The following is a 12,500-nucleotide window of genomic DNA, read 5'->3' as shown; positions in this document are numbered from 1 at the left end:
CATCCCGCACAGACAACAAATACTTGTCATCTGGACGACACGACTCCAAAAGAAAATACCGCACCATACCAAGGTGATAGCAATTAACTACTAACCCATCTGGAAAACCTAACCAGATAGGAAACGGTAGTGGTATGATTCCACCAGGCGAGAAGGCCACCAAAACGTGCCTATACCAGTGTCGGTTATATTGAGGTTTTTATTCCTTAGCCGAAGACGAATACCGCCTGTAGCCAGCCCCTTTAAGCCTCAAAGAGACCTGAAGGGAAGAACATCCAATTGATTTCAACACAGGCATAAAAGCCACGCTGAATCGAGTGGACCGAATCATTTTCAACGACAAAGGAGATAACTCTCTGTCGTGAATGCGAAATTTCTTCGCAAACTCAAGTCCACCACAATCCGACGTCAACGTTTTCGCCAAAGAGATTTGAACCCCGAGACGATTCATGACGTCACGATAGACCCTCGCGACTTCCGGATCCCCGATAACGATATCATCACCGAGGAGAGCGAAACACTTTACCTGGATAAACCTTTTCCGCGCAATACCACACCACAAAGTGATGGGCAAGCGCGAAGAGAGGCCAAGAAGAAAGGTAACCTAAAGGTTGCCCGGCATTGAAACAAACGAATTTTGGGCCCACGCGCCTATTACTAGACACAGGAGCAGAAAAGACATTTGTCCCAAGACCAGAAACAACCCAGGCCATTGCGACTTCATAATTCCATATACATTTCACTATGAGACTCTGCACATTAAGCGGGAAGCGATCGGTCGCAGAAGATAAATCGTAACTAAACAATTTATCAATACGCAATACGACGTAATCGCTCCAGAGGCTTTGTGCAGATGAAAAGTCCCATCCATAGGGATGAGCTTAAGAACCTCCATACACCAATCATGAGCAGGCCGCAATAAAGCCTGTTTAAGGCCGTTGGGAATAGCGAAAATCCGCACCTTCCCAGCTGATCGTAGACCAACCTAAGGAGGACTAGAGAGCTTCTTTTATAAAGTGCTTACAGGTTTTTATTACTATATCAGACTGCTTTCACTCGCCTTAGAGAACTAACAGGGCATTAAGGGGGACCTCTTCCTACAGGAAAGAGAGTGCTAGATCTAAAAGATTCTAATGCATTCCATATTGTTAGAAAGCAGAGGACTATGTAAGAGGTAGATAGATTGATAGTACGATAGAGGAGAGTCTGGAAATCAAGAACTAACACCGGATAAGCAGCAGCGGCAACAGAATCTCCTCCAATTTCATTGTTATGTTGGATGCTAATTGGATTCAGGTTGGCTTCCTAGCTCTAAATCAAGGGAAGAAAGAAGCCGCGAACTCCTAATTCTCTTGCTTTAGCGCGAAAGAACGGCAGGGGAGTCAAAATAAGACTCAACTGTCAAGTTCGCCAACTGAAGGGAGGATTCAGAACAACAGGACGAGGGAAGAACCTTAGAGAACTGAAAGGGACTTAAGGAAGATCAAGGGAAGTCCTAAAGGAAAGACATTCTCTATCATAGCTTCATGCGCCTAGCAGCAAGATCGAATCTATTCTTAGGTGTCCTATCTTGATATAGTGCAACAGGATGATAGAATGATATTAACATTACCATTACTAGAATCGTCCGGTATAACCTTCAAAAGAACAACGGCAACTGATTCCCCTAGATATATATGCATTGACGATGCAGATGTTAGGTATTGTAATTCAATAGTTTGGAATCCTTACTATTGAATATAGGGGAGAAATCCAAGAGCAAGAAGGCTAACTCCTAGTAATGCTATAAGAGAAAGGACTGAATCTTTGACCTCCTAAAGAAAGGAGGACGGGAATGAACCAAATGATAAATTTATCTACGACCAACCTTGCTTCTTGCTTTCGAGCCGGAGTTTGCTTGTTTTAGTCCATACAACGCCTTCCTGAGTCGACTAACTAGATGTGAAGAAACTGATCACCCTGGCGAAGGTGGCATGTAAACCTCCTCATGTAGTTTTCCATTCAGAAAAGCATTCCCCACATCTCACTGGAACGAAGGCTACTTTATCACTGTGGCAACTGCAATCAGAGCCCGTACAAAAGTCACCTTTGGATTCTTAAGTAGGGGGGGGCAAAAGTCTTCTCAGAATCGATACCAATCTGAATTCCCTCAATAGTGGTCTTTCCGTCAGGAAGAGGTTTGGAACCCCTCTCTATCTGATAAGGTAATGAACGACGTCTTCTGCAAGACTGGAAATTCCTCAGACATGGCCTGCTGCCCCATCCCAATAAAACGTGTTTATCAACCACCCCTGTCGACTTCGCACAAGCCAACACTGGCTCCTGCCCTATAATCTAAATCCATTAGGGAGGGGAGTCGAAACTCCCGGTAGATCCTCCGCATGAATGGGCACGTTCTCCTTTTATATGTAATAACCAAAGCTATCGTGGCTACTATGTTTGGGGCTATCGTGCTGACTATGATGCTCTGTGAGGCCAGTTCCCTGCAGTAAGATGGAATAGAAAGAAAGGGGCTGTTGCAAGAAACGAATACGAGCATGGAGTGAGCAAAGGTGCGATGTATTCCACCAGTTCAATGGGCAATTAGGAAAGTGGTCTAGTAGGAGGGCAAGAAGAATTTCTTGTTGTTGCTGACTCTTTTCTCCCGGTAAATTCTCTATATCTTCTCAGGCTTTTTCCTAAGAAGTGCAGCTATCTCCGCCTCACAGCATCAGGGAAGTTTTCCACACAACATTTTCGGTTAACTTCTAGGCACTCTCGATCAAAAGAAAAAGGATATGGTTCAACCCCGGTCCACAGGCTCTCGATCTTTATCTACAGAGTGCTTTGGACTCTCCCTTTGCCTCTTTTGAATGCCTGGGATGGAAAAGCAAAGATCATATCTTGATGCGTGTACCGTACTGCTATCCAAACGAAGATGAATTACCTACCGACCATGTTCTCTGTCTTGGGCTATATTACGACGTTATCGATAGAGGAACTTGATATGCGAGATGCGATGCCACTGGTTGCAAAAGGAAGGGCCTGCTGATAGAGCAGGGCCGGGGAGAACCATTCAAGCGCAGAGATGGAAATGGCTCTGCTGCGATAGAGGATGAAGGAGAATCCGTAGGCAACTGGTCGTTACTATAAGATGATAAAGATGCAGGCTGCTCTTTATTATTAGAAGAGCGAGGCTGGTTTCCAGCTGCTCAATAGAGGGCTGCGACCCTGATTCCCTTGGGATTCTGACTCCCCTGATGCACGGAAGGCGCAGGAAAAACCACTGGTGAAGAAGATCCAGAAGATGCTGATCCAATAGGCGCGCCTACTAAAATAAGGGGGAGTAGAAGAACTCGTGCTCATGGAAGGTAACATGCCGGGCCGGCGAGAACGAGAAGAAGGATCAAAACATCGAAAGCCTTTCTGAGCCAAGGCATGCCCCTTTAAAAAACATCTGTTTGCACAAGGTGAAGCTTTGGAATACAGATCGTCGAGCCGCCGACAACTCCCAGGGTTCACTAAAACAGGGGTACTCCGCGAAAGACTATTGAGTGACCCGTCGAGCTGGTCCGACACCAAGTGGGCCGCACCTCTGAGAACTCAATATGAAAGAGAAAGGTGTTCCTTTAACCCCGAAAGTCGTCCTGTAGATAGGTTTCTCACCGGTCGCAGAAAGTCTTTTAAGAAAAAGGCTTCCCGAGACGCCTAAAGTCAACCATCTGATGGTCTGAGAAGTGTCGGTTCCATAAAGTCTTTATACTCCAGGACGCACGACACCTTTCCCAGCTCTAGGTTGTTCTAAACCACGAGCTGCTACCAAGTATTCTGTACCAGATGCACCACCGAGGAGATACACTTCACCTAATGGTGAAGGAGAAGGTAACTCCAGTATTGGTAACCTGAAATAAACCCCTCAACATGCAACCAAGTCATATACCTTCCATAAAAGGCCAAATCGAACCAACATAGAATCGGTCCGATCAACCTTCCATTTCCGATTGTTGACTGGAGCATTAAAGAACTCCTCAATCGTTACCCTTGGGTCAATCGCGGTACAGTAGTACCAACGACAGTACCGTAACAAGTCCCGAACCCGGGTGGTCCACTCAAGGAATTCCTTCATTGACTCGACTTCAAATAGATCGTCGGGTATCAATGTCAGCCCCCGGGCTTTCATCTCTCGCCTCAAGAGGTCAATAATGACACCTCTAAGAGTTGGGTTAAGAGGAGACCCCCGTCCAAGCCATAGCTCAAACGGGAGCCTTTGCTTAGTGTACATAGCCAGAACCCTTTCGAAGTGACGGTTCCGCTTATGGTCAAAAGTCGCTAATTGGCGAAAGCCGGCTCCACCAACCCGCGCTAAGGTTGTTAACCTGTTGCAAGGGTAAGTCATTTGGACACTCATCAGTCCGGAAGGAATTTGTTAGATGGAGGATGGATATCGGACTTAAGTCCTTACTCAATCCCCGGACTCTAAACCTTTTAGCGAACTCCGCTGAGCCAGTGGTGGAGATCAAGGATTTCTGATAATTGTTCGAAACCCCTAATCGACCAAGCGCTGTCTCATACACTCTGGCTACTTCCTGATCGGTAATGAGTACATCATCACCGAGTACTGCATACCTGTCAAAAAGCTGACCTGGGTATATCTGCTCGGCACACCACCAAATTCTAATATGGTGAGTAAGTGTAAACAAAGGCCAAGAGGAGTAATATCCTAGCGGCTGTCCGCCCCTAAAATAGACTGGAGAGTCCTTCTTCTTTACGAATGGGACCTCAAAGAAATTAAAGGCTAGTGCTGAATTAACAACACTAGAAGCGAACGGCTGACCAAAACAAACCTTAAACACTTCGAAGAGAAATAATACTGGCCACCTATCGGTGGCAGATTTCAAATCGAAAGAGTAACAGGTTTGATTGCCAACTAGTCGATCAAGAGGTTTGTGCTGATGGAGGGTTCCATCCATGGGAATCCTCCTAAGCACTTGCATTAGCCAGTCATGGACCGGCTTCAGCAGCCTCTGATTGAGATTGACATAGTTACCAATGGCGAATATTCTCCTTTTGCCTCCTCCCTCAATAGTCTGACCGAGACGGCCAGTAACTGGTGGAATCCCATAGTCGAATGGTGATGGCAAGTGGGGATGGACTCGGCTAGTAAACCAGTCCAGATCCCACGCACTTAACAAGTCGTTAAACTTGTCATACACATATCGTACTGTGGGAGGCCACAAGGTACCCTGCGGCCATGACTCTCCATAAGTATGAGGCCCGACTAGCAAGAAATCAAAACTCGCTAGTTCATAAGCAAGAGAAGTCAAGCAAGAACGAATATTTCGGACCTGCTTCACGCTCTTGCCTAATCTTTGGACCCAACACCGTTGAGTCAATGGGTGCGTAGGTAAGGCCTTCCAGGTCGGATCCCAAGTCATACCTTGATACAGAGGTATGGTTGGGAGGAAGGGTAGGTAACGTTTGAGCAAGACTTTTAGGTTGTTCACAATCAAACCCATTTGCTCACACATTACCTCCAGATCAGACACAGGGGTAGTGATCGAGGTGAAAGTAGATTTATCCACATCAAATACACCTACTATCTTTTTCCGACCCCGCCATTGATTTATCAAGACGAAGACATATATCCCCTGGGTGGGTTCTTTTATTAAGTTGGGTGGGAATAAGAAGTGTTGTTCCTCGATGTCACTTTTCCATGCCACCTAAACCCCAAACTTCTATTTTATTTCCTGCCCTTTCCGTTCCAGGCCTGTTTGACCGTCCTTTTCTTGTCCTTCTGCCTTACTGCTTTCTCCGCCCCGTCTGTCTTCCTGTCTTGTTCTCCCGCGGGTGGCTTCTTGTTCCCACCCACCCTAATAAACTTGCTCTGACTTTGCCTTCGCCACGGGGCGTGCCTCTGCTTGCTTAGATGCTGCTTGTGCCTCCGTAGATGGAACTTCATCAGGATCCTAAACTACTAGCACTGGATTTTTGACCTGTCGGTAGTAGGGTTCGAGATGGAGATTTAGTGTTATATGATGCTTATCCAGGTATCCAGTCCCACCAGCATATGAGCTAGTAGCTATTGAGGCTGCATCTGCTCTAGAGCCTATAATAGATCCAGGGCCCGTGGCATCCCCTCCTGAGAGCCTATCCCTGTCCCAATTTGATATCCTTTTCTTATGCCAAATGCATAGCTACCAACAGCAGCTAGAGAGGCAGCAGTCAAAGTGGCAGCATCTTGCCCGCAGATTCACTAGTTCCAGATCCCAAAGATCTTCGTCGGGTGGTGCTTGTGTGGAGGGTGTGCCACCAGAAATCGGGCTTGAAGCTCTCGCCTTACCTATGATGCAAGGCAAGAAATAATGGACTGAAAATCACCCTTTGATTCTCTAATTGTTGTTTTGTTTTATTATTATGGATCTTGGCTTGGTTTCTGCTTTTCTTGTCATGACAGGAATCATCTTGCTTGAAAGAAAGAAGAAATGCCTCAACTTGCCCTGATTGAGGGACAGGGTGGTCGAAGATCAGGTTGCTCGTAGATCTTAGTGGTCTACGATCAGCTGGGATCGATCCATCATCGCCACCTTGCTTGCTTCTTCGGAGACGAGGGAGCTTGGCTAAGCAGGTTAAAGGCCGGAATGCCTACGCCACTATTAATTACTCGACTCTAGAAGAGTTCCTTCCCCTTACCGTTTTTCAGTTATCAAAGTAAGTTATCACAATGCGAGATGCATTGCTCAATCAAGAAGCGTATGAAAGCGAATAAGAGTTTGAAGAGCTATGCTTTAATAGACGTTCTTGAGTTGCCCTATCTCTTAAAGGGACTAGAAGAAGGAAGGAAAGAAGGAAAGACAAGCGCAAATAGATGACTCTTAAGTGGATTAAAGACAATGTATTACTTACCTTTAGTAAGATGAGGAAGACCTTGCTCTCAACATAAGAGAAGCAAGCTACAACTATTGGGATAGCAGCTACGACTATCGAGTGAGTAAGACAAGGAACTAGAGCTCACTCCTCAACTCGAACTCAGAGGGGCGGGCTAACTATCACGAAGAGTACAAGAAGCTGGCATTAGTTCCTTCACTCGAGACAGTTGAGTTCGTTTATGAAATTAGGAAAGTCAGGGTGGTCGGAACGAGAAGGCTGATCTTTGATCAGAAGTGGTCTACGAGAGGGCTGATCTTTGATCAGAAGTGGTCGGAACGAGAAGGCTGATCTTTGATCAGAAGTGCTCTAGGAGAGGGCTGATTGTAAATCAGGGTGCTCTACTACGATCTTAGGCAGGCATGACATCCTCAAAATCTCTTAGGACCCGCTCAATCTTCCCGGGGACAGCCTGGTCCTTTCTTATGATAGCATCGTCATCAGCGCAGCTGATCTACGACCAACCTTGCTTTTGACGGCCCAGCTACTAATAGAATACTAAAGCTCCGTTGGGTGCCGACCGCTGGCACCAGGGGCCCTGTCATCCAAGATGCAAAGTGAGTTTCAGAGGGACAGGGTTCCAAACGAGCGACGTTCCAAGTGAGCTTTAATCAAAGACAGCTTCTAAGAGAGCGAGTAGGTCCGCGTATAGTTTTTGATTAGGTCTGATCGTAGGCCCGCTAGTCACTTTGCCCTCAACTAACTAGTAAGAATGATGTATGGAATCATAATCGCCTATTTAATAACCAGGGCAAAAGGAAGAACCGTAATAGAAAGCCAATCCCTTTTCCCCTTTCTCCATTGAAAGCTTTCTTCCTGACCTCCAAGGAAGGCAACCGAAAGCGCTACAAAGAAGATCGATTATGAACAGGTGGTCTGTGATAATAAGGGAATTGCTCCTGCGCCTGCCGTGGCTACTTAATCTGCAGCTGCGTCCGCTACTAAGGGCTATGGGTTTCCAACTGAAATTGGATCTGTATATGGAACGTCTACAGAGACTGGAAGGGATGCCGTGTGCTATGGAACAGGATCAGCGCCTGTCCAGGTCGAGATCCAAAGCCATCACCTATAGGGGGCCCATTCCTTTTCCATATCCAGTTGGAGTTCGAGCAGCAGGAGGAAAGGCAGAGGCTTAAGAGGCAAAGGTCGCCTGGGTTTATTGCATGAAAAAAAGAGGAAGCATAGACAAGAGCAACGGTTTACTCGGTTGAAGCAATAGAGGCATAGATAGAGCTAGCAGCAGACCTCGTGGCAAAGCTATAAGTCAAAAATTATATATCAATAGAAGATCCCGTGCCTGCAGGAGCAGCTTACCCCACAGCATAAAAGTGAGAAGCACCAATTGAGGTTGATCCGGAACCACCAGCAGAGAAAGCAGCGGAAAGGAAGGTAGCAGCGGTTCAAGATGTAGCTGACTAAGTTCCAGCAGCGGATTCAGTGGCAAGGTATCTAGGCGCAGATCGATATTTAGTCCATGTGAGAGAGCATGCATTAAAGCCAGAAGCAAAGGTGGAGGTAGCGGGTTCACCCGTTGATTCAGAACCAACGAGAGTTGGTTGCATACCCAGTTGTCCTCGTTTACTTAGATTCAGTTGGAGCTCAAAAGCTTGTTCCAACATCCGAGCCAATTCAAGTACCGGAGCTCGCAGCAGAGCCTGCGGCAAAGGCAGACTTAAATGTTCAATTTCCAGTTGCAGTTCGAGAACCAATGCCAGTGGATCCCACGGAGGTAAAGGTTGGAGCAAAGATGGCAGCAGCTGGAGCATAGTAGGTAGCTAGAGCATAGGCAGAGACAAAGCAAGCGCCAGGGTGGGAGGAAAAAGAAGGGCTTTGATTTCTCCACCTGATCTTCGACCACCCTTTATTTCTATTTATTAATTTCTATTTTCTTTTCTTTTATTTTAATTGAGTAGTTAATCCTCTACTAGGTACCTATACTTATGGCTTTGCTTATGCCTATGTTCCTGCCTTTGTTCTTGGTGTTACCGATAGATACCTTAGCTCTTGGTAGATAAGCTGGAACTACTGGATCTTATACTAGACTAGGTATACTTATATCTTAGCTACAGATGCTGCTGATACTATTGGTGGTGCGTATGGTACTGAGCGAAGGGAAACTGGTTCTTCGACTGATGGATCAAGATAAACTATATCAATTGGTAAAAAATCCTTTCCTCCTGTGGCCTCTGCCATTTACCACGCTGGTGGTGCTTAGGAAACTACTTATGCTGTTCCCAGGCTACCCTTGCTATTGGTGAGGGCCTACCTTCGGTGAGCTACTGCATTAGGATTGGGTGGGTGGAAATTTCGAATAAGGTCCACCTTATGAAAAAGGATCAGTGTAAAATTAGGTATTATGTATGTAAGGTATACACCCTTGCTTCTTCCCGGCCTTGATGTCTGAATCCAGCTCGAGCTATGGGTTGGGCGGGTAATAGACCGTCCAACATAGCTCGAGTGGGGGATCGAATAATAAGAATTTCCGATATCGGGAACTCACTTTATCTACGAGATGTTTCCGGCCGGGAGGGATAGAAGGAATAGCCGAAGGCAGGACTTCTTGATTCATAAATCATAGGCAGGGGGTTGAAAATCTCATTATAGGTTGGTCGAAGAAGAGGAGGACAATTCGGTTGAAGCTGCTATGCCCACAGCTCTTATTCGAGTCCTTTTATTGCAAGTATACACGATGGAAGCATCCCAAGCCCAACAGATAACCGATGGAACAGGGATGCCCGAGAAGCCATCTTCTTCTATCTCCGGTGCCAGGGAAGGTTCGAAGTCAATGGAAGCTAGCGATGGAAGTGACTCCGTATAATAAGGAAGTGGACCGAATCCGAGGCAATGACCGACTAATATCATTTCAGTGCCAAGCGGAACCAAGGTGATCAGATGCTAGCTCCTATTCCCCATTGGTAGGGAGTTCGAGCAAACAATGGACCAGAACTTGATATGGAAGCAAGTTGGCCAGTAGCGGCTAAGCAGCATTGAACGAGGCTCCACCATCTTCTATTGCACCACCAGAGGCGAGGGAGGTACCAGCCAACTATCAATCTATCAATCTATTTCCAAATCTCGTTACTAAAGCTCTTCCTCCTTCACCGGAACTCTACAACTTGTCTTCTCTTCACCAGTACCAGTATCTGGGCATCTGTGGCCATCTCCCCCTGCATCTTCATACTCTAGGTTCAATCCTATGCCATCCCACTTATAATCCAAATCTCTTCATTCCGCTCCCAGGTCCAATGTGCGGGTAGTAAGCCCCTGATTCCTCTCCCTGTGGGCCGATGGAAAGAAGTGAAGAACGTGGGTGGAAGCTTGAGAAGGAGACCAAGCTATTGGAATCCATCTTCCGAAGTGCCATCTGCTTGACACCGACCGGGAGGGGCGAAACAATGAATCAATTATCCAGTACCAGATCCATCGGTCATAAATCTTTCTAGAATATGGCTGCCTCCACCCATGTTGAAATCAAATTCTCTGTCATCCCCTCCTGGATATCCCATGCTTGGAAGCTAGACGTCACCTGCGCTGACTCAAGGTTTAGATTTCCCTATCCATCCGAAGAACCTAGGTGCCCCACCTATTTGTTCTCCTGAAGCAACGAACTAATCTCCACCTCCCGCCGACTACCAACTGGGAAAGCGGATTCAACAGATGCAAAAGAAGATGGCAATGGGGATCAGCTTGGGCTTGGTCCCTTCGTAGCCGTCTCTTCACCTTCCCTGGAATCGTGTAGCCTGTGCGGAGCAAGCCGGAACTGGCACCCTTCATATTGAATTCAAGGGTTGGTTGTATTACGACCCGTCGGTCGTATGGTTATTAGGCCCTCTTCTAATCAACACTAATGAATGAGGTCGGGGCTTTGGTGATTATTCTCAAAAAGGGACGTAGAACCGGGTTGCTTGCTCGGGTTGGGTGGGAATAAGAATGGGGTTTAATATCCTTCATTCCTTCATTCAATAATCCCAAGTCTTATCTTTGAAGCTATAAAAGGCTCTTTCTGCTCTTCACAGTCGACATAAAAAAGCTGTAAATCAATGTTCTACCCGGGCAGAGGGAAGGGCTTCTACAAGGGTGGATGAGGACAGGTTTAGTTCAGCTCCCGTTGATGGCATTGGATCGGAAGAACAGGAATTCCAATTTGATCACTTGCTTCCGATGCCGCCCGGGTGAAATATCAGATCATTCGCTTCCGGGAGGCCGGCCGAGATCAAATAGGTCTGAAGCCAAAACCGCAACCCGTTTATACAGGTTGCAATGAGCCTGTCCTCTGGAATTGTATCCTTAAAATGGATACTTAGGTTCCTGAATCGGGTCAAGTAAGCGTCAAAGCTTTCTTGCCCTGAATGCAACGGCCGAGATCAAATGCAGTTACAGTCTTCCTAATAAAAGAAAACCTTCGGCTAAAAGCATCAGCCATTAGTTTCTCGAATGGAAAGCCAAAAGTTGGTATACCAAGAAAAAGCGGCACATTCATTTCACTCTAACAATTTCTTTTTATGTTAGTTAGGCTTTTGCTTTCTTTTAGTTCTTCACTTTACATCTATCTCCAAAACAAGCTAAGCAAAAAGGACGAAGTAATTTCGTATATGTATATGTAAAAGATGTGGACTGGAGAGTGAGTATTGAGGTCAATATGCTTCCCCTTAGTTGGACAGCTTATCGAAGGGAGGAGTCAAAGTCTCTTAGGTGTCGGCATCACACATATAGCATGTGTGCCGTGAGTGAGAGGTCAATCACTCTCAGTTCTTCTTTCGAAATTCTCGAACATGATGAAGAGCTCTTATCGGCTTGAGGTTTCTTTTCAAGCTGAGTAGAAATATCGTAAGATAAGCAAAAGAATGTTACGCCCAAACAATCCCATGTCTTTCTTGGTTGGACAAACCCAACCGGTGATTTCCGACAAGTCTCTCTTTTTTTGGGGGGAGCAAGAACAAAGCAAAGTGGTCTGTCATGAAGATAAATTCGCTTGTACTCTATGGGAATCCAACGCCCAGTGATTTCGATTTTATGATAAATGATAGTAATAGTCTGTCTTTCTCGTCAAGTACCTCTTCAACTAGGTCGGACGCGCAAAGCGCTCCACCTGAGTGTGAGCGGATATTTGATAGACTCTGTGATGAATACACAGAGTGGGTGGGGAGAGCTTTTAATTAAGCAATTACCCCCAGAATGGAACATGCCTGACCTTGTTCGGACAGTGATTGGGGACGAGGCGATTCACATGCCAGGCTTTCTCACGGATTCATATTATGATGTGATGTTACATGGCCCAAATAGTTGGTTATGCCAGGATATTTTTGAGTTTCTGGATCTAATAAACTATGTCTTCTAGGCCTAGGTGGAGGCCAGACTGCTTGGTTCGAGGACCCCTTGGTCAAAGGAAAGATGGAAACAGGGGAGTTGGCTGAAAAAGATGGACAGTAACGATCGCGTAATATCAATTTATCGGCCTCGTCATCGAAAGCGGCTTCCAATTGCTCGGAAATTCTCAGCTATATGGGGGGCTTGGATGGTGAGCAAAAACAATTGATCAAGAAGTTGGTCAACTTTCGCATGAAAGAAGGTAAAAGAACGAGAGTTCGTACTATTTT

At 46.1% G+C, this 12,500-nt stretch overlaps 1 protein-coding gene and 1 pseudogene across 1 annotated transcript in view; both read left to right on the top strand.

Moving 5' to 3' along the window:
* Positions 1–6,253: 6,253 nt before the first annotated feature.
* ccmFc (cytochrome c maturation protein) lies at positions 6,254–6,319 on the top strand (annotated as a pseudogene).
* A 6,086-nt stretch (positions 6,320–12,405) lies between these two features.
* The window catches only part of rps7 (ribosomal protein S7), a 447-nt gene continuing 352 nt past the window's right edge, over positions 12,406–12,500 (top strand). Inside the window, exon 1 of the mRNA in view lies at positions 12,406–12,500. This exon is cut by the window's right edge and continues 352 nt beyond it. Within this exon, the coding sequence (YP_002608360.1) occupies positions 12,406–12,500 (95 nt within the window).

This window comes from Vitis vinifera, mitochondrion, assembly GCF_030704535.1.
Source record: "Vitis vinifera mitochondrion, complete genome".
Taxonomy (NCBI): domain Eukaryota; kingdom Viridiplantae; phylum Streptophyta; class Magnoliopsida; order Vitales; family Vitaceae; genus Vitis; species Vitis vinifera.
Note: the sequence above shows the minus strand (reverse complement) of the source record. Positions and strands in the feature narration are given on the sequence as shown.